The sequence below is a fragment of the Sus scrofa genome, chromosome 7 (assembly GCF_000003025.6).
Source record: "Sus scrofa isolate TJ Tabasco breed Duroc chromosome 7, Sscrofa11.1, whole genome shotgun sequence".
In the NCBI taxonomy this organism is placed as follows: domain Eukaryota; kingdom Metazoa; phylum Chordata; class Mammalia; order Artiodactyla; family Suidae; genus Sus; species Sus scrofa.
In genome coordinates, this window is record NC_010449.5 from 34,997,490 (window position 1) to 35,023,293 (window position 25,804).

General features: G+C 37.9%; 1 protein-coding gene across 1 annotated transcript in view; it reads right to left on the reverse strand.

Annotated features, from left to right (window-relative positions):
- Positions 1-25,804, reverse strand: part of KIF6 (kinesin family member 6) — a 355,709-nt gene that overhangs the window by 257,154 nt on the left and 72,751 nt on the right. Inside the window, 2 exon segments of the mRNA XM_003128378.6 lie at positions 15,646-15,755; positions 21,218-21,365. Coding sequence (XP_003128426.4) covers positions 15,646-15,755; positions 21,218-21,365 — 258 coding nt within the window.

Genomic DNA, 25,804 nt, shown 5'->3' on the forward strand with positions numbered 1-25,804 from the left:
AACATGAGAATAAAAACAAATTTGCCAGCTCTTACTTGGTTGTAAGACTAAGTCAGACACAAAACCATCCTGGGCAAGTCCGGCAAAGGTACAGGTGGGGGAGCAGGAAACAACTCAAAGAGGAGGTGCTCCCATGCACAGGGCACCAAAAGTGTGCCTGGCACCCGCATTGTGTCCTTGAATCCAGTTGTTCTTACCCTGGCTGCACCCAGGAACAGCCTGTGGAACTTAAAATACTGTGCCTATGAGATCCTGACATGATAGTTCTGGGGTGCAGACTGGGTGTGAGAATTCGTAAAACCTCTGGTGATTCTAGTGTATAGCCAAGGTTGAGAGCCCCTGACTTCATCTTTAATAATCAGACAAGGCAGACATTCTGGTTTCTTTTCACCTAGGTCCACCCCAAGCCTAAGAGGGAGAGTGACTCATATTATTGGTTGGAGCTGAAGTCACTTTGGACCATATCTACTAATAGGCAAGGTCCCTGTAAGTTTTAAAAAGCTCGTCCTTCCATGGAAAGTTTATTTCTACCTCCTTGACCATGCAGTGGATGGGTAAACTAGGCCACTCATTAACCATAGCAATAATTAAAGCTCAGCTGGGGATTATAGATCTTCCTAAACATACACAGGGTTTATATCACTGTGGAATCAAAAAATCTAAATGATACATCACACAAAACCTTCTTACCATTAATTCACTGAAATAAAAAAAATGCAGAAAACAAGCAAATATGGAATTCTAAAAGTGTTCATTTATTAGACAATCTAACTGGGTGACTAATTAAAGATTACAAAGAACAGTTAGAAATAAAAGGTAGAAAGTGTGAAATGTCATCGGAGGCATTTGGCTAAAAGCCACCTTTTTCTTCTAAATTATTCAGAGCCTTTGATCTGCAGTGTGGCTACTTCAGATCTATTACACTTCTACATTAACTTCCAGGTGCTTGTCCAGCTTTGTCACTTTGATCAAAATACAGTCTGCATGTGCTTCCATTTTTTCTGTACAGAACTTTCAGCCCTCTTTTGTAACTCATCAGCACGCATTTCTTTGATTCTTTTCCGATAGTCTTTCCCTCACTATTTCCTGATCTCTTACCCCTGGAGGTTTTTAAAAGTAAGTGAAAAGGCAAGTTAGTGTCCAATTTTGTTTGGCTTCTTTCATGGTTCCCTATCTGCTTCAGGCTCATCTGTGGGCACCCTAAAAGAAGCTCCACCTCTGGCATCTTTTGGGAACCTTCTGTGGTACAACTTTCTCTCTCCAATCAGTGTCTCCCTTGCCAGTTCTTCTCCTCAGACAGACTCTTTCCTGGTTTCTGCCCAATCCCTTGGACATGAGGCTTTGGACTTTTCCCTTACTGCCTTGCCTGCCCTCCCTGAAAATCCCCTTTGCACTCAGCCATGCAACCAATGTGTGAGCCCCACCCATTCTCATGCCTTCGCTCAGAGAAGCACAGCCTGAGCTGGGTATTACTACCTCTCATCTAGTTGGGCTAATCTGGGAGTGAGGATGTTTTAAACTCTGCTGCTGGTGGAATGCTTTTCAAAGTTGGAGGAAATAAGAACCATTAGCAAAAATTTCTCATCCAGTTGCTTCCTTCCCAGGTCCTCCCCCTCCACCCCACCCCCGCAGCTCTCTCACAAATCAATAGCTATTTCCTGAATCCTTAGTCCACCGCTTGATTCTGACTATAATTTTCATGGACTTGAAAGAGGGCTTTATTAAAGTTTCTTAAATAAACATCCTAATTCCAAGATGGAAACCCCCCAAACTATTTATTCGATTCTTTTTGAAAGAGCCTGCAAATAGTTTTCTCTACCAAATGTTTCTAAAATGTTTAGATTTCAAGTAAAAAGTCACTGATAGCCTTAACTTGGATCCCTAAGTGGAAAAGTTCTGCTAAGTATACTCAGCCTGCTTAATGACGGGGAAGAAGCAAGCTTTGTGTTTTCTCTGTAAACAGAGAATCTTTTCCATTTGGCGAAGGAGTTGGAATTTTTAGGCTTTCTTACTGGAAGACACAGAGAAGAGCGATAGCCAAGCTCTTGTTCTCAATAATGGGAGCCGTCAATGAAGGCACTCCCCACCCCGTCGCCCACCGCCCACCTCCATAACCTTCCAACACCACCAACTTGCTGAACAGCAACTCTCCAGGAGTTCTACTACAACGAAGCTAGTTTCTCTTTTTCATATGATAGGCAAATACTACTCAGATGATTTCTAGTACTTTTTTCTATTTGCACATGCCCCACGTGATGGCGATGGTGCAGACCCATGTTCAAGACGGTGCCATTCACACCACAAGTTCATAGGTTTAATATGACACGTGCCTGTCAGAGGGCAGTAAAGTATCTTTTAACGAAAACAGAGTTCACCACGATTTTCCAACAGACGGCAGGGGTGCCTTTTGGTCATCACATAAAGGTGCCGTACAGACTAGAGGTAGCCTCGTCTAGTTTACCTTGACTTAGAATGATAGCAGGAGCAGGCCGGCATCATGCAAATGGGAGGGCATCCATCTGGCTCTTCTAAATACTGAATAAACTTCACACACTGTACACACAGTCCCAGCATCCACTTCAATAAACAGAATATTCTCTAGGTCAGCGTTTTTCAAACTCCTTCCCACCAAAACCCCAATAAATTTTCAGAAGTCCTCTATAGGTAAGATTGGGGTTGGGGGGAGATGTAAATTTTTAGGAGAAGTATGTAAAGGGAAGCCTTCCTTCCTTCATGTAAACAATTTCAAAGGTAGATTTTCTTTAGATTGATTACAAATCTCAATCATATAATTCGGCTGTAAAATATAAATAGCTGAAACATATTACTTAAGAAAGTTTTACAAACCTGCAATAAATTTTTGTGTTGGTCTTAACCTAGACAGAATGGGCCTGAAGTAATGGATACTTTTTCTTCTTGAGAGATATTGAGATATTTTGAAAACTCTTTCCAGCAGCTTGACAAATGTATCGTTTCTTTCTTGTTTTATCCAATATTACACTTTTTATTGATAATGAAAAATATAACCAGTCACTTTAGATTGAGTTATTTCATTTAGCCTACTAAAAACACCAGGTTCTCTACCAAATTTTTAAGGAAGAAATTATACCAATTATTACAATCTCATTCAGAAGAGAGAAACAGAGAAAATACTTTCTAACTCATTCTGTTAGGCAGCATTACCCTTATACCAAAACCAGACAAAGACATTATAAAAAAAATAAAATCATACACTAAAATCTCTCATGAACACAGATGCAAAAATCCTCAATAAAGTATTAGCAAATGAGGTCCAACAATGTGTAAAAAGAATTATACACCATGACCAAGTGGGATTATTTCAGGTATACAAGGCTGGTTCATCCTTCAAGCATCAGTCAATATAATCCATCACATCAACAGACTAAAAAAGAAAAATCGTGTGATCATATTACTAGATGCTGAAAAAGCATTTGACAAAATCCAGTATCCATTCATAATAAAAACTCTCAGTAAATTTGGAATAGAGGGAATCTTTCTCAACTTGATAAAGACTATCTACTAAAAACCTACAGCTAACATCATATTTAATAGTGAGAAACTCAAAGCTTTTCTAGTGAGATCAGGCACAAGGCAAAGATATCTCCTCTCACCATTCCTTTTCAACAGTATCCTGGAAGACCTTGTTAATGCAATAACGCAGGAAAAGGAAATAAAAGGTATACAGGTTAGGAAAGAAGACATAAAGATGTCTTTGTTCACAGATGACATGATGATCTACGCAAAAAACCTGAAAGAATGACAGAATTCCTGGAACTAATAAGTGGTTATAGCACCACTGAAGGATACAAAGTTAATATACAAAATTCAATGGCTTTCCTATATACCAGCAATGAACAGATGGAATTTGAAATTGAAAACAAAAAATCATTTACCCTGGCACCTAAAAAACCAAAATACTTAGATTTAAGTCTAACAAAATACACACAATATCTATACAAGGAAAACTATGAAACTCTGATAAAAAGAAACCAAATAAGTAAATAGTGATATTCCATGTTTATGGACAGGAAGACTCAAAATTGTCGACGTTGGTCCTTCCCAACTTGATCTATCAATGTATTTCTAATACAATGAAATCTCAATTAAAATCCCAGCATATTATTTTGCAGATATTGACAAAATGATTATAAAGTTTACATGGATAGGCAAAAGACCCGGAAAGGCAAAAACAAATTTGAAGAAGGACAAAGTTGGAAGACCAACACTACCTAACTTCAAGATTTACTATAAAGCTACAGGAATCAAGACCATGTAGTATTGGTGAAAGCAAAGATAAATAATAGATCAGTGGAATGGAACAAAGTCCAGAAAGAGACTAACATAACTATAGTCAGCTGATCTTTCACAAGGAAGCCAATGCAATACAATGATGCAAAAACAGTATCTTCAATGAATGATGCTCAGAACAACTGGACATTCACATGCAAAAAAAAGTGAATCTAGACATAGACTTCATAACATTCATAAAAGTTAGCTCAAAATGTATCAAAGACCTAAATGTAAAATGCAAAACTATAAAACTCCTAGAGGATAACATAGGCGAAAACCTAGATGCTTTTTTGGACACAGTATCAAAGATATGGTCTATGAAGGAAATAATTGAAGCCTGACTTCATTAAAATTAAAAACTTCTGCTCTGCAAAAGACAATGTTTAAAGAATTAGAAGATAAGCCACAGACTGGGAGAACACATTTGCAAAAGACACACCTGATAAAGAACTGCTTTTTAAAATATACAAAGAAATCTTAAAGCTAAACAACAAGAAAACAAACAACCCCCAATTAAAAAATAGGCCAAAAACCTTAACAGACATCTCACCAAAGAAGATATACAGATGGCACATAAGCACATGAAAAGATGATCAATGTCATATGTCATCAGGGAAATACAAATTTTAAAAATAATGAAAAATAATGATACCACTATACACCTATTAGAATGGCCAAAATCTGGACCATGGACCATGTCAAATGCTGAGGAAGATGTGGAGCAATAAGAACTCTCATTCATTGCTGGTGGTAGTACAAAAATGGTACAGCCACTTTGTTTTTGTGTTTGTTTGTTTTTGCTTTTTAAAGCCACACCTGTGGCATATGGAAGTTCCAGGTTAGGAGTCGAATCAGAGCTGTAGCCACCGGCCTAACACCATAACTATAGCAACATGTGATCCGAGCCACATCTGCAACCTAAACCACAGCTCACAGCAACCCGGATCCCTGAGCCACTGAGTGAGGCTAGGGATAGAACCGAGTCCTCATGGATACTAGTCGGATTTGTTTCCAATGTGCCACAACAGGAGCTCTCGGTACAGTCACTTTGGAAGACAGTTTGATGGTTTCTTACAAAACTAAACTATTTCCATCATACAATCCAACAGTCTTGGTCCTTGGTATTTATCCAAGAGGTTGAAAAAACTTACATTCACACAAAAACCTACACACAGATACTTGAAAGTGACCAAGATGCCATTCAGTAAGTAAAGAGATAAATAACTTTGGTACATATAGATAATGGAATATGATTCAGTGCTAAAAAGAAATGAAGCCACCAAAAAACATGGAGGAGACTTAAATGTATATTACTAAGTGACAGAAGCCAGTCTGAAAGAGCTACATACTGTATGATTCCAACTATGTGGCATTCTGAAAAAGGTAAAACTATGGACACAATAAAAAGATCAGTGATTGCCAGGGGCAGAGTTGGGGGTAGTGGTGACTAGACAGTGTATGGGATTTTTAAGGCAATGGAAACACTCTTTATCATTATGAGGGATATATGTCATTATACATTTGTCCAAACCTATAGAGGAATATACAACACCAAGAGAGAATTATAGTAAACTCTGGACTTTGGGTAATTATGCTGTGTCAGTGTAAGTTCATTCTTGGTAACAAACATATCACTTTGGTGAGTGATGTTCATGATGGGAAAGGCTGTGCATGTGTGAGCACAGGGGGTATATGGGAAATCTCTGTACCTTCCTCTCAGTTGTGCTATGAACCCAAAACTAAATACTTTATCAGAAAAAACAATACCCAAACTCAAAACTGCAAAATACTCTTTTTTAAAATTGAAGTATAGTTGATTTACAATAGTACATTAATTTCAGGTATACAACATAATGATTCATTATTTTTATAGATTATGCTTCACTTAAAGTTATTATGCATGCTGCATAGCACAGAGAACGCTACAATATTCTGTGATAATCTGTGTGGAAAAAGAATCTGAAAGAGAATGGATATGTGTATGCGTACGTCTGAATGACCTTGTTGTAAAGCAGAAATTATCACAGCCTTGTAAATCAACTATACTTCAATAAAACTTAAAAATAAAAAAACAAAATTATAAAATATTGGCTATATACCCTGCGCTGTACAGTATATCCTTGTAGCTTATTTATTTTGTACATAGTAGTTTGTATTTCTTAATCCTCAACGATGTAAAATATTCTGAGTGATTGTTGTGAGGAAGTCTTGTTTTTTATCCACGTTAACTTTTTTCAATTGGTAAATATCCTCTCCTAAATATTGCCATTTCTTATTTACCTAAGTGATAATATTATTAGACTTGAACTCTGATCTTTTGATTTCCCAAAGAACTTAATCACCACTCTAAGGTAATTCTACTACCACAAGTCTGCCATTTCAGAGGTTCTGGCAACCTGTATATGATTCATCCCCTTTCAGAAAAGAAGCAAACTTAAAGTGAGTCATTTAATGTAACATATCCTACATGATTCAAGGGTGTCCGGTGTCAATGTGGCAACATCTTCATACTTTCAAGAAGCTTCTGCTTCTTACTATGTTTAGGCTTTCATATGCTATGAAAGCAGATATCTCCAAAAGGACCCAGGATAAAGAACTGGATGGAAGCTGTTGGCCACTTCCAACAGAAATGCAAAACCAAAGGGAAAACTAACCTTGATAGGCAAACTCAGAACCGTACTAGGTACAATAAATGTATGGAAGAACCAATGCTTTTCTCATAGATGGTTATATTTATTAATTTATTGGTTATTGTCATTAAATTATTTTACTAAGGTTTAGCATGTATATGAAACATTCTTTCATTTCTATTTTCTATTTTCTCAAAATTAGGTCCAAAAATGAGAAAATTTGATTGCTAATAACTTGATAAGATCACCTTTACAGAAAGGTGATATTAAACCAAACATATTAAATTAATCAAACTTCTCCTGCCCTAAACTATCACTTTACAACCACTAAGAGACAAACAGCTCCCAAATCTAGTGTATGTAACCATGGCTTATCATATGCTTATTTAGTATCTACAGGCAACCACTATTTGCAAGATTTTCCAGAAATAAACATTTAACATAAAAAAAATCTATGCTTGCGGAGTTCCCTGGTAGCCCAGCAGTTAAAGGACCCAGCATTGTCACTGAGGTGGCTTGGGTCACTGTGTGGTGGAGCTTTAATCTCTGGCCAGGGAATTTCTGCATGCGTGGGTGCAGCCAAAAAAACCCTTGTTATCCTCCCTCTTATACTGATAGCTTTTGCTAATCTCCGACTACATTCAGACATTACATTCCTTTTGGTGCTCCAGGCTCACAAACCATCCATCATTTTCTTGTTTGGTCTAATTCCATATGGTAATTATACAGTCATATGCTAAAATCTATCTTCTTCAGTGATACCAACATTTTTTTCAAAGAAAATCATTTTCCTTCTATTTTCACTAATACTTGTTTTCTTGTTCAGATTTTACAGTTTCAGTATCATATATTATGTGCTCAAGTTACCACATTTGGGGAAATTATAGGAATAAATATATCTAAAGACAATGGATTTTTAATTTTAGAAAAACATAGCAATTCTTCTGCCAAGTGAATAACTTTATACACCTCTAAGTTTATGCTATTGCATTTTACAAGTTCTGAGTTCATCTACTTTTATTTATTTTCATTTTAACATAAATTTTACTATTTTCACTAAACACAAAACTACCATATGATCCAGAAATCCCACTCCTGGGCATATATCTGGACAAAACTACAATTCAAAAAAATACATGCACTCCTATGCTCATAGCAGCACTATTCACAATAGCCAAGACATGGGAGCAACCTAAATGTCCATCAACAGATGAATAGATTAAGAAAATGTAGTACATATACACAATGGAACCCTACTCAATCATAAAAAAGAATGAAATAATGCCATTTGTAGCAACGTGGATGGAACTAGAGATTCTCATGCCAAGTGAAGTTAGTCAGAAAGAGAAAGACAAATACTATACAACATCACTTATATGTGGAATCTAAAATACGGCACAAATGAACCTATCTACAAAACAGAAACAGACTCATAGACATAGAGAATAGACTTGTGGTTGCCAAGGGGGAGAGGGATGGAGTGGGAATGGATGGGCTGCTTGGGGTTAATAGATGCAGACTACTGCCTTTGGAATGGATTAGCAATGAGATCCTGCTGTGCAGCACTGGGAACTATGGTCACTTATGATCGAGCATGATAGTGTAAGAAAAAAGAATGTATACATGTATGTGTAATGGCTCACCATTCTGTACAGTAGAAAATTGACAGAACACTGTAAACCAGCTCTAATGGAAAAAAATAAAAATCATTATATATAAAATAAAATAAAAAGGTAGTTCCAGTCACACTGTTCCCTCTAATAAAAATCTCCAAGGGTGATCTCTCACCTGCCAAATCCTTGCTCTTGTACCTTTTCCAGTCTTAATGATCTCACCTCACTGGGTTCCAGTGGAATAGGTCTATGAACTGTCACAGAACAAGCGCTATGCTTTTCAACTTCTGACCCCTGTTTCCACGTGAATGTCTCACACCATGGCCCCAAGTGCTGCGCCTTCCTTCAAGGACTATTTCACGTGCTGTCTTCTCTGTGAGTTTTTTTTTCGGATGGCTTGACCTGATGTGATTTCTTTCTCCTCTAAGCCCATGTCATTCTCTGAGCTTCTCTTGTGATTTTCATATTACGTCTTATGCTCTTTTGTACTATTTTTATCCACTGAGTTATGAGTTCCAGAGAGCAAAGATTGTCAGGAAACTCAGTGCCTAGCATAGTGTGTGGAACCAAGTCGGATCTCAGGAAATGTTTGCTGAATACCTGAGTGATTCCACATGACTAGACTGTAAGTCAGGAAGGCAGACACTTTTTTGTAACTCTTGAGGCACTTAGCAGTGTTTTATCTCCAGTCGGTATTAGAAATGCGGTGAATTAAATATAACATCTGTCAACCTTTTTTATTTTGATGACAAATTATTAAAAAAAAAACAGAGCTGAGATTTCAATACTGAATGCTAGAGTTTACTGGCTTAAAAAAAACACGTAGTAATAACTATAACTACCTTTGAAACCTTAAATGGAATGTGTGTCCCTATTTAGGAATACTAAAATTACACTAAAGTAAGGGGACTATCTTCCCTATGGTTAAGACCAGCAGTTATACTGTTTTACTTCATGAGACATACTTAGAGTCTAACTATACTCCCTTTATAGCATATGACATAGGAGCTTTCAAAAGTAGAAGTTCTATTTTTATTTAAATTACTAAATGCAGAATATTTTTAACCCATGTATGTGTGTATATGTATATATATATGTCTACAGATAAAATATAGAGCCACTTTTGTTTTTAAAGTAAAATTATTTTTTTGTGATAATTGTAGATTTTCATGCAACTGAAGAAATAATGCAGAAAGATCCCATGTACCTATTACCTGGTTTTCCACAACAGTAACATCTTATAAAACTGTGTTAAAATATCACAACAAGGACACTGGCATAGATACAAGCCACTGATCTTATTCAGATGTCTCACTTTTGCTTATGCTTATGTGATTGTGTGTGTGTGTGTGTGTTTAGTTCTATGCATTTTGCCAGTGCTGTGTATCCACAGCCACAGTTAAGATACAGAAGAGACCATCACCACAAGGATCCATCACTGGCCTCATATAACCATCCCCACCTCCCTCCCTAACTCCTGTCAACCACTGATCTGCTACTTACCTCTATAATCCTGCCATTCAATGAATATTACATACATGAAATCACACAGCATATAACTTTTTGGGATTGGATTTTTTTCACTCGGCATAATTCCCTGGAGATTTATTCAAGTTGTTAAAGTGTATCAATAGTTAATTCCTTTTTGCTATTGTTTTTGTTAACCAAAGGTCCATGGTGTACAATACGGTCCACTCTTTGTGTTATAGATTCTATGAGTTTTGACAAATGCATGAAGTTATGTACCCACCATTATAGTATCATATATAATAGTTTCACTGCCCCTCAAATCCTCCATGCTTCACCTACCCATCCCTCTACCCCAACCCCTCCTCAACCACTGGCAACCACTGATCTTTATAGTGTATCTATTAGTCCTGCCTTTTGCAAAATGTCATACAGTCAAAATCATAGAGTGTGTAGACTTTTCATGCTGGCTTTTACACTTAGCAATATGCGTTTAGGGTTCCTCCATGTGGTTTACTAGTTCATTTCTTTTTACAGACAAGCAATATTCCACCGCATGGATATACCACAGTTTGTTTTCTATTTGACTATTAAGGGGTATCTTGGTTGCTTCTAGTTTTTGGGAATTACGAGTTAGGCTGCTGTATCCATTTGTGGGTAGGTTTTCGTGCTGCCATAAACTTTCAACTCATTTGATTAATCACACACCTAAGAGTGTGACTGCTAGATCATATGATAAGATCATGCTTAGTTTTCTAAGAAATTGGAAATTGTCTTCCAAAGTGGCTGTATGATTAGGAAGTGTGGGAGGAGGAGGGATGGATTAGGCATTTGAGAATGGCAAATGCACACTTTTGTACGTGGAATGGATGATCAACAGGGACCTACTGTATAGCACAGGGAAATCTATTTAACTTTGTGTGATAATCTATATGGGAATGGATATGTGTATATGTATGACTGAATCACTTTGCTGTACAGCAGAAATTAACCCAATATTGTAGATCAACTATGCTTCAATAAAATTAATTTTAAAAAATCCCAGTTGGTTGTACTACATTGCATTCCCACCAGTGATGAGTGAGAGTTACATTCTTTTCAGCATTTGGTATTGCCAGTTTTAAAATGTTTAGCTATTTTAACAGGTGGGTAGTGGTATCCTGTTGTTTTAACTAGCAGTTCTTCAATGACAGACGATGTTGAGCACCCTTTCATATGCTTATTTACTATCAATATATCTTCCGTGGTGAGGTGTCCGGATCTTTTTCTCATTTTTTTGAGTTGTTTTCTTTTCTTTCTTTCCTTCTTTCTTTCTTTCCTTCCTTCCTTCCTTCCTTCCTTCCTTTCTTTCTTTCTTTCTTTTTTTCTTTCTTTCTTTCTTTCTTTCTTTCTTTCTTTCTTTCTTTCTTTCTTTCTTTCCTTCTTTCTTTCTTTCCTTCTTTCTTTCTTTCCTTCTTTTCTTTTTTTGTCTTTTGTCTTTTTAGGGCCACACCCTCAGCATATGGAGGTTCCCAGGCTAGGGGTCAAATCTGAGGTGTAGCCACCAGCCTACACCACAGCCACAGCAATGCTGGATCCTTAACCCACTGAGCAAGGCCCAGGATTGAACCTGCATCCTCACGAACCTGCATCAGATTCATTTCCACTGAGCCATGACGGGAACTCTGAATTGTTTGTTTTATTATTGCTGAGTTTTAAGAGTTATTTGAATATTTGAATACAAGTCCTTTACCAGATGTGTAAATATTTGCTCTGAGTCTCTGGTTTGTCTTTTCATTTTCTTGACAGTGTCTTTCAGAGAGCAGAAGTTTTTCTTGTTTTTTTTTTGTCTTTTGTCTTTTTAGGGCTGCACCCACAGCATATGGAGGTTCCCAGGCTAGGGGTCTAATCGGAGCTGTAGCTGCCAGCCTACACCACAGCCACAGCAACGCCAGATCTGAGCCACATGTGTGACCCACACCACAGCTCACGGCAATGCCGGATCCTTAACCCACTGAGTGAGGCCAGGGATCGAACCGGCAACCTCACAGTTCATAGTTGGACCCATTTCCACTGCACCGCGATGGGAACTCCCAGAGAGCAGAAGTTTTAATTTTAATGAATTCAATTTATCTATTTTTTCTTTGACAGATGATGCTTTTGGTGTCATATCTAAAAACTCACTGCCAAATGATTATAGCAATGACTACAACAAGCGATTGACTTTCGTCTGGTGTCCTGACAGCAAATATATACAAAGTCCACAGGTAATCTACAGGCAAATGCTTCTGCAAGAGCAGAGAAGTGTAACTCATCAGAATGTAAAAGGAAAAGAAACAGAAAAGATACAGCACATGTGAGAAGAGCATCCACTGGGTGATTTGAGGGAATTTGAGCTGCTTATTGGTAAGGAATCTGTTACTGATGGCTATTAGCGTGTGACATCAAAATGACCTTGAATTCAATTTTACATGGTTAAGCCAAGTATAAGAATGTGGAAGGGATCAAATGTATATATTGTCATTGTCCCTCAAATGGACGACTACAGGAGAAAACCAAGGTCATCAGGCATCTTGCCTACTACTGCTGGATGGTATTCAGAGTGTTTGGGACATTCTAGCTCACAACAATAAAGCCAGTCAACCTGACAGATAGGAGTTCAGAGTTAGAACTTGTCCCAGTTCAAGAGTATGTGAAACCAGATTAACAGTACATACACTTAATCCAATCCAGGTACAGCAGAAGTCACATTCCATTGTAAAGAATTATTTTATAATCTTAGTAAAAGGAAAATCCTCTAAAATCCCCAGAACATTAGCACACTCAATACCAGGCAAATCCCATTACTCCCACACCAAAAGACTATGCAGCTCTTAAATTCTTTCAGAATTTTATACTACTGAATATATTTGAAGAAAACAGGCTGGGATATGGCACTCTCCTTTCTTAATGAAAAACTTAATTTTATTTTAATGAGATTTGTTGTCATGTAATTATAGCGCAAAATGTAAGATAGGAAAATCTTTTAGAACACTTTTGTATACATGTGTGCCTGTGTACGTGTGTGTGTGTGTGTGTGTGTGTGTGTGTGTGTGTGTGTGTGTGTGGCAGTTCACTGAAAACCCCTGCATTGTAAGTGAGGCCACTTCTGTACTTGAGTCAGTGAATTCGTTCTCCAACTAGTAGACAAAGCTACTAAAGAAGGGGCAGTAGTTTATATCATCTATAGAGACAATCTGAGCAGCACTGAGAACCACTTCTAAGTGCTGGGAGGTGCAGAGACACAGAGTGAATTAAGGCACTGTCCTTGCTCCAAAGAGGCTTAAGGCTCTTTCCTAGCAGGACGGACAGTTAAGTATCTAAATCATTTGTCCTTTTGTGAAGAGGAGAAGAGCCACCAAGTAAATCCTATCCTATGAGGTCACTAAGCTTTGAAATCTAGACATTGGAGGTTGGATGGTTGAATTTGGGTTTGATCCCTGGCCTTGCTCAGTTAAGGGTCTGGCGTTGCCATAAGCTGTGGTGTAGGTCGCAGATGTGGCTCAGATCTGGTGTTGCTGTGGCTGTGATGTAGGCTGGCAGCTGCAGCTCTGAATTGACCCCTAGCCTGGGAACGTCCATATGCCATGGGTGAGACCCTAAAAAGAAAAAAAAATGTAATTCTATGCCCACATTTTATAGACAAAGAGGTACCCAGAAAAGTGAAAAGTTAATCTAAGGTTGCAGGGTTGGGGATAGAACCCAAATTTCCTGACTTCCTCTATATTACACCACCTTTCTCAGAGCTCCAAGGACTTTTCTCATTCACAGCTAGGCTGCACCCGATTACATCAATGAGACTCAGACTCGCAGGGCTCATGCTGTTTTCCCTTTACATTCTCATCTTCAAATGTCTCCTTCATAGTTTCAATTTAACAGATTTTTTTTTTAATTTTAAGAATTTACTTTGGCCCGGGTGCAAGAGAGACTACCAGCTCAGGTAAGGCATGCTTCCTACCCCTGAGGAGTTGGTTATAAATGTAAACATCTAGTGCTGGTTCTCACACACCATATGTGAAACTCATCACTACCACCCACTCAAGTTTTCTAATGGAGATCAATGACGCCTTAATTCTCTAGGTCCTATGGTAAAATCTTGAAGCTATTTTTGCTATTCTGGCATGAAAGTGAGAGTGTCTGTTTTTTAATCCTTGTTCTACCGTTAACTGATTAATTCTGAAACCCTGGGCAAGTCCTACCTCCCTGAGCTTCCTCTCCTCAAGCAATAAAGTGAGTAGTGCACCAACCTGCTGTGATTCACCTTCTTTGCAAAACCAATCAAGTCAAAGAGGCTAGGCATGATCAATTAATTTTCTTTTTCTTTTTTTTTTCTCCCTTTTAAAGATGCACTTGAGGCATATAGAAGTCCCCAGGCTATGGGTCAAATCAGAGCTGCAGCTGCCAGCCTACATCACAGCCACAGCATCTCAGCGTCTAGGCACATCCTCCCCCTACACCACAGTTCACGACAATGCCAGATCCTTAACCCACTGGGTGAGGCCAGAGATCAAACCTGCATCCTCATGGATACGAGTCAGGTTCTTAACCCACTGAGCCACAATGGAAACTCCTGTCTGCTACTTTTCTTTTTTTCTTTTCTCTTCTTTCCCCTTCCTTCCTTCCCTCTCTCCCTCCTCGTTCTTTCTTTCACATATCTCTCAGATTTCTCTCTCTTTTCCGTGTTCATCATAGCCAACCCCTTCATTTCTGGATTATTACTAAGCAAGCTTCCAACTCTTCGGTGTAAATGTGACTTTTTAAAATCAATTTTAAGCAAGAGTTAGTCAGATGTATATAGGTTAGACTGGAGGCTAGAAAACTAATTAAGAAGCCTGTTAGAATAAAGATCAACCTCATACAAAAATGGCATTCAAATCCCTCAAAAGCTGGCTTCAGCTGGCTTAATATAAATCTTTAAATTGTTTTAGAACATTTGAAAAGAAAAATATTAAAATGCATTTTCTTGGCTCTACCAACATTCTGAAGATGTCTGGACAAAATCATATGAATTGTTACCAATAAATATATGTCTAATTTAGGCAAATACTCAAATGAGCAGCAAGTAATGCTGTGGACATGCCTGCAGAGTAACTTGCTCCATTAAGAAATAAGCTCTGAAAATTCTATGTATTCATGAAACAATCAGCACCAATCTGACCAAACTCATGTCAGTAGAGGAGCATTTAGGGAAAACTTAAAGTTTTATTTTCTCTCCTTCAGATTCTTTTATCACTGCCTGAAACCTAACTGGAATACTTTGTTCAGAGAAAGGCCACAGTTAGAGGAGTTAAAGGCGAGCGTGAAGCGGTACTGCCATAGCCCACCGATCCGCTCAGCACCCGCTCTCCAGAACATTAGCTGCAGTCTCTCCTTCCAACTCCAAAAGTGACTGTCTCAAGAAATGAGTTTCCAGCAGTTTTAGCCCCCATCACTACTGCCTATTTGTAATAACTGAAAAAAAAAATCCACTATATTCTGAAAATATTCTGTTATCCAGTATTTGTTAATTGTGACTGAGACCAGAGACATAAAGAGTTTCAAAGAAAACAATTGAAGGGAACATCTGAAAGTAATTTTCCCCCATTCTTTGTTGTTCGGCTACTCACGGCAAATCTTCCAAACTGGAGGCTTCATGTCTTGGATCCAATAGATCATAACCACATTCATTGTAGATTTCCAAATAGGAAATGTGCGTTGTATATATTTTGCTGCTGTCCTGATTGGAAAGAAGAAAGACATCATTAAATGGCTATAAATCACGATGCAGCTTAGAGAAAAATGAACACATCACTAGTTTCCTTAGCGTTTCTCTCCTTTACTCTCTCGCTTTGTATGGTTTACATTTTCAGTTCGTGACACTTTTAAGTTGCCAGTTACCATATGCATGAAGCTTTCTTTCTTTCTTTTTTTTTTTAATGGCCAACACCCATGATTACAAGCAACTTCAGTCTGTTATTTTTTATTGGTTCCACGTTATACATAAAAAGTCAATATACACTTAAAATGAGCCAATTTGGTTGCAGAACTGTATAACACGCCATTTTTACTTTCCAGACCAAAAAGAAAACAAACAAAAAAAGAACACAGAATTGTTACTTCGGTTTAAAAACTTGAGTATCAAAAGAGTTTCCATCTTTAATCATAATTCCCTTTTAACTTTCCTAAAATTCGAATTTCCAATGACAAATAGATAACAGACAACAAATAGATATGGAAAGTGAATTCCAGGGAACAGAAATAGTTCGGATCAATCAGGCAATATAGCAAGAGTAGACGCTAAATTTCCCTACTTATACCTTACCTGTTGGGTTAATTTTCCTTGCCCAAGTAGCAAAGTAGAGATATTCAGCCACTGGTTAGAGAGAGGTATTTTCTGCGGATCACTGCTGAAATGCCATGATACAGGCAACAGTGTAAGTAGGATAAAAGTCAAGGTGACTGGTCCTAGTCTTGGTTCTGCCAACAAACAGAAAGGACCCATTCTGTCTGAGACAGAATAAAATGGAATTTTTTCAGGTCTCGAGAAAATTCCAAGCTCAGTTTTAATACAAATGATCAATGATAGCACTTCTTCTTGTTTCCCCTCAAAATACGAATGCTTCCATTTCTGCCAGCATTATAGTCCTGCTTCTAATAGGAGGAGAATATATTTGTGTCTTCTGGCAAGAGGGCTGGCAGATCGTCAGAGTGGATATTCACATAAAGGATTCTTACCCATATCCAGGACAATCCATTTGACAGATGTTATTCAAAGAAGCAGAAGAGCAAGACACAGAAATAGGAGAGAGCAGTGGCCTGCAAATCCAAAGCCAGAATCCTAGTGCTCCTAGCTCTGAACCCCTACCATGCCAGGCACATCTCCACACCCATTAGAGTGAAGAACTTGGATAATGACTCTCCAGGTGTTCTTCAGGTTAAAGTTAAAATGATTCTCTGGCTCAAACAATCCAGATAAAGATACTGCCATTTTATACAAATGAAATAATACATGAACCATTAAAGCAGCTCCCAGCCAGCATAGGCTATAGTAAAACACTCAAGCTCTAGCTGGACTTCCATGTTCTGGTGTTCTGTGAAGGTAACATCATAGACTGACTTTCTACTGAGCAAATTTCTCCCAACCAGACACTGGAAAACCTGTTGATGCAGGTGACTCTGGCTGCTTATGCTGACACATGGTCCATCGATTATATCAGTATCCTCATTAGTAAAGGCATCGTATCGATGTAATTTGGGGAGGTATTGCTTGGATTAGGGCAGGAACCAGAGACTGCATGTACTAGACAGACTCTGAGGGGCCTGTGGTCTAATCCAGTCTTGCCTAAAATATTACTTAACACACTTGTGGAAAAAAGTGTTCCGTGATCAACATACATACTGTCCATCTCTGAAAGATTCTCAGAGCAAGCTAAAGCCCATGGGGATCACTCAGCAGCATCCCGAGACCCTGTTTCAAGCAATGTTATTTCTAAAACTTATCTGAACATATCTGACACATCCCATAGATTATGGTTTGAGATTTTAGCTACATTTATGAGCTCATCTTAGCATCAGGCAAATCTGGGTTTGACCACTAGATGTGCCTTTATAACTGAGTAATCTTGCACCCTTAACCTCAGCTGTTTAATCATGAAGTCAGGGATAATAACCTTCATTTTGAAGAACTGCTATGACAGAGAAATAATGTTCTGTATTTTATTTTGTCTTTTTTGTCTTTTTGTCTTTTTTTTAGGGCCACATCCGCGGCATATGGAGGTTCCCAGGCTAGAATCGGAGCTGCAGCCACCGGCCTACACCACAGCTCACAGCAACACCGGATCCTTAACCCACTGAACGAGGCCAGGGATCAAACCCGCAACCTCATGGTTCCCAGTCGGATTCGTTTCCGCTGCACCACAACAGGAACTCCAAGGTTCTGTATTTTAAATCCAACCAAAAATATGACCTGCTAATAGACACCAATAAATAAATCACTGCAGTTGCTGATGTTATTGTTATTACTGTTATTATTCTTATTATGATTTCTAAAAGCCTGCACATAGAGAATTCAGTTTGTGAATATAAAAGGAAAGGAGAAGGAAGGCAAAAAGAACAGCCAACTTGTATGTTCATCTGCAGTAGAGAAAAACCCTCTTCTTTCAGAAACAAGAAGAAATAATAAAAAGTCAGGAAAATAGCAAGTTCCATTGCCCTGAGATGATAGGGATAATGCCTTTGGCTCCTCCGGCTTCTGCATTTGCTGGGCTTTTATTGGAATACACACTTAAAATTCACTGAACTATATGGCAGCTACCTTTCCTTATTACTCCCTTTTTCCTGTTTTGGATTGCCAGACTGTAATGTAACACACATGTTTCCTGCAGACAGCCTTTTCTCCTGCCCCCAAACAAGTATGCACCTCACAATACTCAAAAATAATGAGCAGCAATTTCTAAAAAGAATCAATTTTCTTCTTAAAAAAAGCTTTGCAAAATGTGCTCCTATCACACGCACAGGCATTTTAGGATCTGGTGTGCACTCATTCTTAGCTAATCTTGGAATAAATACTTTGCATAAGTCAAATGTTTCCTTTGAGGATTCTGGAGAGCACCACGTGGCCTCTAAAGCAGTCCACTGGGGGTGTCTGAGTACCTGTCTGCATTTTTCAGCTCGACAAGGACGACATGCTTCACGAAGAACTGCAAAGCTGCCTCTGACTTGTTTCACCACAGTTCCGTCAGGATACAATGAATGTGCCGTGCCCCATCCTGTGAACCCGTTCGTTTACAAGGAGCTGTCCTGGCTATAAATTGGTCCGGTGGACTTTCCCCAGTCCAGGAAGTTATTTAGCATCATCAGAATGAAATGGGGTTTAGAGTCATGTCAATGGCAGACAGATAGAAGACAATGAACCCAACAGATGGTAGGTACTTGGGAGATATTTAGACTTTTAGAGCTGCATTTTGGTAACTAGAGATGAAATTTAAAAAGAGACAAATATATTTTCTATTAGGAAAGAATGTGTTTATTCAGTTTAACTTAATCAGGGGAACTGACTTCATTTATTCCGAGTTTCAAATTGGGTAGGAATCACTTGGCCAAATGCGTATACTTTGTATGTGTATGTGTGCCACATGCATATTTATGTGTGTGTGTGTGTGTGTGTGTGTGTGTGTGTATGCCACATGCATATATATGTGTGTGTATCTGTGTGTGTGTGTATATGCTACATATATATATGTATGTGTGTGCGGCTGTGGTAATTAATGACTATCATGTTTTGAGCATCTACTATGTGCCAGGAATTGGACAATATCTTTAAATACGGTATATTCAACTCTCACAGCTACTCCACAGGCCTGAGACATTAAGGAACTGCCCAAGGCCACATGCTGTCCATAATGCGCTTTCTCAGAACTAGGTTGGCCACACCAACGTCAACGGTCTTTCCAAGACAATGTCCTCACTCGCACGTTAGGCCTCAGTAACAAAAACTATGAGAAATTATACCCTCAGTTTGTGAAATCTGGGAACAAAACAAAGCAGCTAATGTCAGGAATAAAGGAGTAAACAAAAAGAAAGGATTTAGGTCCAACATATACACTACACTCAACCCTTTCTCCTCCGACTTTTCTGGCATGCAGAGCTAGCATGTTTGCGCTAGTGAGAGATGGGCTGAACTAATGGGTAATTGCTACTTTATGGTGAAAATTAGAATTATGCAGATCTCAGCAGTTTCTTCTCATCTTTGCAACTCAAAATGCAAGTAGCATACAGTCAAGAAATTTTGGAAGGACTGTTACACTGACCTAGTTAGGACATTTGTTATAGAATTAATACAACCAAAGAATTGTTGGAACTAGTAGGGACGCTGGAGATCCTCTAGTATAATTCAATGCCTACTTTCACAGAGGGGAGAACTGAAACCCAGAGAAGCTAAGTGACTCATTACATAGAATTTGTTTGTTTGTTTGTTAGTTTAGTCTTTTTAGGCTGCACCCACCACATATGGAAGATCCCAGGCTAGGGGTCGAATCAGAGCTGCAGCTGCCAGCTTACACTATAGCCACAGAAACATCAGTTCTGAGCTGCGTCTGCAATCTACACCACAGCTCACGTCAACATTGGACCTTTAACCCATTGAGCGAGGCCAGGGATCGAACCCATGTCCTCGTGGATACTAATTGGGTTTGTTAACACTGAGGCACGGTGGAAACTTGTTTAAATACAGCCAACAAAATAAAGGCAGTCAGATACAGAGGCAGGATATGTAGTGGTAAAAAAGCACTGAATTTGGCTTCACACAGCCCTGAGATGGAACCTCCAAATCAACTACTTATCAGGACCCGGAGAAAGATATTTAACTCAAGACTCAGTTTTCCCAACTATAAAATGGGGATAGAGAAACCTACCTTGTTAGTTGTATTAAACGTTGATAAAGCAACAGACATTTGGAGCCACACAATAAATGATTCATATAATATAGACATGAAATTTCTCTTAATAATTTCTTTTTTCTTTTTTTAAGGCCGCATCCATGACATATGGAGGTTCCCAGACTAGGGGTCCAATTGGAGCTGCAGCCGAGCCACAGCAATGCCAGATCCAAGCCGCATCTTCGACCCACACCACGGCTCATGGCAACACTAGATCCTAACCCACTGAACGAGGCCAGGGATTGAATCTGAAACCTCATGGTTTCTAGTCGGATTCCTTTCCACTGAACCACGACGGGAACTCCATTAACAATAATATTAATTGCAATAGAATTTTCACTGTGGTAAATTCCTATGGGCTTCCGTAAAAAGTGTGAAAAGGCTATAACCACATTATCCTATCCAGTGCTCCTGTAGCTAAAATAAAGGTCCATTTTGGCAAAAGGACATTCTTCAATTTCTTAATGAGAAATATAAGATATCCATTGGTAAAAATGTATTATTTGTTCTTTTAACCTCCATGGGTTTTATCAGCAGGAAGTAATTCTCTTTGAGCCTTGCTGAAGCAGCATCCCTTTAATGAGAAGCACCTTCTGGATTTCCACCTCTTCAGCAAAATCCCAAACTTCCCTTAAAGGTAAAGGCCAGCATATTACACACTATTTCCTCATTTAGGTACAATATAACAAAATGTCACATTTTCCACTGACAATTACATTTCTGCTGAATATATCAAACAAAAAATGAACTTAAAGCTTCATACCTTTTGTAATTGCTCAAAAATGTACGACAGCGTCCTTGGGATAATGCCTCTGTCACTATAGCGCTCTGCCCCACCGGTGATGGTGAAGGTCTTACCGCTGCCTGTCTGTCCATAGGCAAAGATGGTACCATTGTAACCTGCCAGGACGCTGCATAAAGAAATGGCACACTTTTAATCTCAAAATGGCTTACTATGATTGTAGTAAATGGCTAGGATTCTAACAGCAACTTGACTCAACACTACTGAAAGGACATTTATAGAAATATTTATACACATGGCTATCTGCCAGAAATTACTTTTTCATCTAGGAGTCTCAGCACATCAATACATTAAGAAAGGACCTGTAACTCAAATGGGATCTAGTCATCTTAAAATTTTTCTCTTTTTTAATTTGAATAAAATAGTTATTTTAGAATACATCTGACTCTTGAACAACAAGGTTTGGACTGTGTGGGTCCACACTTAAGTGGATTTTTTTCACTAAATACGTACTACAGTACTACATAATCCTCAGCTGGTTGAACCCACAGACGAGGTGGGATGACTGTAAAATACCTGGATTTTCAACTGTGAGGAGGGTTGGTACCCCAACCTCCACATTGCCTTGGGAGTGCAGTGTTGAGGGATATTCTTTTTATACCCAATTTTGGTGAGACTTTTTATCATGAAAGTATGTTGAATTCTGTTAAAATGCTTTTTCTGCACCTATTGAGATGATCATATGGTTTCTATCTTCTATTAATGTAGTGTGTCACATTTAGTGGTTTGCATATGTTGAATCATCCCTGCATTCCAGGGATAATTCTATTTGAACACAGTGTGTGATACTTTTATTTTTTCTTTTTATGGCCACCGAAAGCTCCCAGGCTAGGGGTCTAATTGGAGCTGCAGCTGCCGGCTTATGCTACAGCCATAGCAACATCGGATCCAAACCTCATCTGTGACCTATGCTACAGCTTGCAGCAATGCTGGATCCTTAACCCAGTGAGCAAGGCCAGGGATTGAACCTGCATCCTCATAGAGACAATATCAGGTCCTTAACTTGCTGAGCCACAAAAGGAACTCCTATTATAAGATCCTATTAATGTGTTGTTGAATCAGTTTGCTAGTATTTTGTTGAGAATTCTTGCATCTGTAGTCACTGGGGATATTAGTGTATAGTTTTCTTGTGGTGTCCTTAATCTGGCTTTGGTATCCGTGTAATGCTGGCCTTGTAAAATGAATTTGGAAATGTTTCCTCCTCTCCAATTTTTAAAGAAGAGTTTGAGAAGGATTGGTGTTAATTTTTAAATATTTGGTAGACTTCACCAGTGAAACCATCTGGCCCCAGGATTTTCTCTGTCGAAAGGTTTTGGATTACTGATTCAATTTCCTTATTGTTATTGGTCTGTTTAAAGTTTCTATTTTTTCATGATTCAGCCTTGCTACATTGTATATTTCTAGAAAGTTCCTCTACATTATCCAGTTTGTTGACATATAAAAGTTCGTAACAGTCTCTTATGATCCTTTGTATTTTTGTGGTGTCAGCTGTTTTGCCTTGGCTTTCATTTCTGATTTTATTTGAGAATTCTTTTATTCTTAGGCTAGCTAAAGGCTTGTCAATTTTTTTAAATCTTTTCAAAAACCAGCTTGTGATTTCATTGATGTTTTTCTATTGTTCTTCTGGTCTCTATATTGTTTTTTCTGCTCTGATCTCTGTTATTTCTCTCCTTCTTCAAACTTTGGGCTTAATTTATTCTTCTTTTTTCTAGTTCCTTGAGTTTCAAAGTTAGGTTATTTGTAATCTTTATTTTTTAAATATAGATATTTAGAGTCATAAACTACTCTCTTAGAACTACTTTTGCTGCATCTCACTAACTTTTAGTATGTTGTGTTCCCATTTATGCTCGTTATTTTTTAATTTCTCTTTTGATTTCTTCTTTGACTTACTGGTTATTCAGGAGTGTGTTGCTTAATTTCCACACATCTGTGAATTTTCCAGTTTTCCTTTTGTTACCGATTTCAAGTTTCAGGCCATTGTGGTTAGAAAAGATATTTGGTAATTAATTTTCTGAGATAGACTAAGGTTTGTTTTGTGACCTAATATATGATCTATATTAGAGAATGTTCTGTGTGTGCATAAGAAGAATGTGTATTCTGCTGCTGTTAGCAGAAATGTTCTATGTAGGTCTGGTAGGTCCATTTGATCTAAGATATAGTTCACAACCAATGTTTTCCTATTGATTTCCCATCTGATTATTGATTGTTGAAAAAGAGCTATTGGATTCCACTGCTATTACTGTATTGTCTAATTATTTTTTCACATCTCTACTTCCTTAATATATTAGGTGCTCTGATGTTGGATGCATATATATTTATAATTATTATATACTCATGATGAATTGACTCCTTCATAATTATGACTATTTTTGTCTCGTTAAAATTTTTGATATAAAGTCTATTTTGTCCAATATAAGTAGAATATTCTCGCTTTCTGCAGGTTTCATTTGTGTGAAATATATTTTTCCATCCCTTCATTTGAGGTCTATGTATGTTCTTAAAGCTGAAGTGAGTCTCTTATAGGCAATATATAGTTGGGTCTTGTTTTTTATTTTATTTAATTAATTTATTTATTTTTGTCTTTTTGCCTTTTCTAGGACTACTCCCGCGGCATATGGAGATTCCCAGGCTAGGGGTCTAATCGGAGCTGTAGCCACCGGCCTATGCCAGAGCCACAGCAATGCAGGATCCGAGCTGTGTCTACAACCTACACCACAGCTCACGGCAACACCAGATCCCCAACCCACTAGGGAAGGCCAGGGATCGAATCCGGAACCTCATGGTTTCTAGTCGGATTCGTTAACCACTGTGCCACAATGGGAACTCCTGGGTCTTGTTTTTAATCCGTTCAGCCACTCTATCTTTTTGATTGGAGAATTTAATCCATTAACGTTTAAAGTAATTACTGACAGGTACAGATTTACTAATGTCATCTTATTCATTGCTTTTTGGCTGTTTTGTATTTCCTATGTTCCTTTCTCCCTCTTCTCCTATCTTTCCTTGTGAATTGATGATTTTCCACATGGTATGCTTAGATTCACTTTTCTTTATCTTTTATGTATCTCCTGTAGCCTTTTGCTTTGTGGTTACTATGAGGATTACATAAAATATCTTCAAGATTTAGCAGTTTATTTTAAGCTGCTAACAGCTTAAATGTGATCACATATAAAAATTCTGCCCATTTACTCCTTGTTTCATATGTTATGTTTTTTGATGTCATACCTTTTTTTGTATTGTGTGTTCATTAACAAGATATTATAGCTATAGTTATTTTAAATATTTTTGTCCTTTAAACTACTAGAGTTAAGCAATTAACACATCACTGTATTACAGTATTTGACTATATGTTTTGAATTTGACTATATACTTACTTTTACCAGTATGTTTTATATTTGCATATGTTTCCATGTCACTAATTAGTATCTTATCACTTCAACTTGAAGAACTCCTTTCATCATTTCTTGTAAGCAGGCCTAGTGGTGATGAACTCCCTCAGCTTTTGTTTATTTAGGAATGTCTTTATTTCTCCCTCATTTCTGAAAAATAACTTTGCCAGTAAAGTATTCTTGGTTGGTAGGTTTTTTTTTTTTTTTTCCTTTCAACGCTTTTATACATCATCCCTCTCTCTCCTCAGCTGCAAAGTTTCTGCCTAGAAATCTGCTGATAGATTCATGGCATTTCCCTTACTGTGAGGAATTTTTTTTTTCTTAGTTCATTAAAATTTTTATCTTTGTCTTTGATTTTTAGATAGTTTTATTTTAATGCGTCTTGGATAAGATCATTTTGGCCTGAAATTTTGTGGTGACCTATAAGCTCCATAAACATGGATATCCAAATCCCTCCCCCAATTTGAGAATTCTTAGCCATTATTTCTTTAAACAAGCTTCTACCAATTTATCTGCTCTCTTCTCCTTCTGGGACTTTAATAATGAATAGATTGTTCCTTTTAATGGTATCCCATAATTCATGTAGGTTTTCTTCACTGTTTTTCATTCTTCTTTATTTTTTGTCTCCTCTAACTCAATGATTTCTAATGACTTGTTTCTAGTTAATGAATTCTTGCTTCTGCTTGGTTGAGTCTGCTATTGAAGCTTTCTAATGAAACTTCAATCCAGTCATTGTATTCTTTGATCCTAGGATTTTTCTTTATTCTTTAAATGGTTTTTATTTTTTTGTTGAACTTCTCATTTTGTTCATGCATTATTTTCCCAATTTCATTTAGTTGTCTATCTTTGTTTTCTTGTAGTTAACTGAATTTCTTTAAGAGGATTATTCTGAATGTTTTATCAGAAAGCTTTTAGGTCTCTATTTCTTTAGGACCAGCCATTGGAGCTTTATTAGTTTCCTTTGGTGATTGTGATGTCATGCCTGTGTGGGTGAACTTGGATCCTGGGTCCACAGAAGCTGACCAGGCACTGCAGATCACTGATGTTGATCTGGCAGCTGATTCCATAGGAGCCCATCAAGAGTTGGATGTACTTGGAGCCTTATTTCACAGGAGCTGTCCTGGAGGCTGGGTTTATAGGATCTTGCCTGCTATGGCCAGCC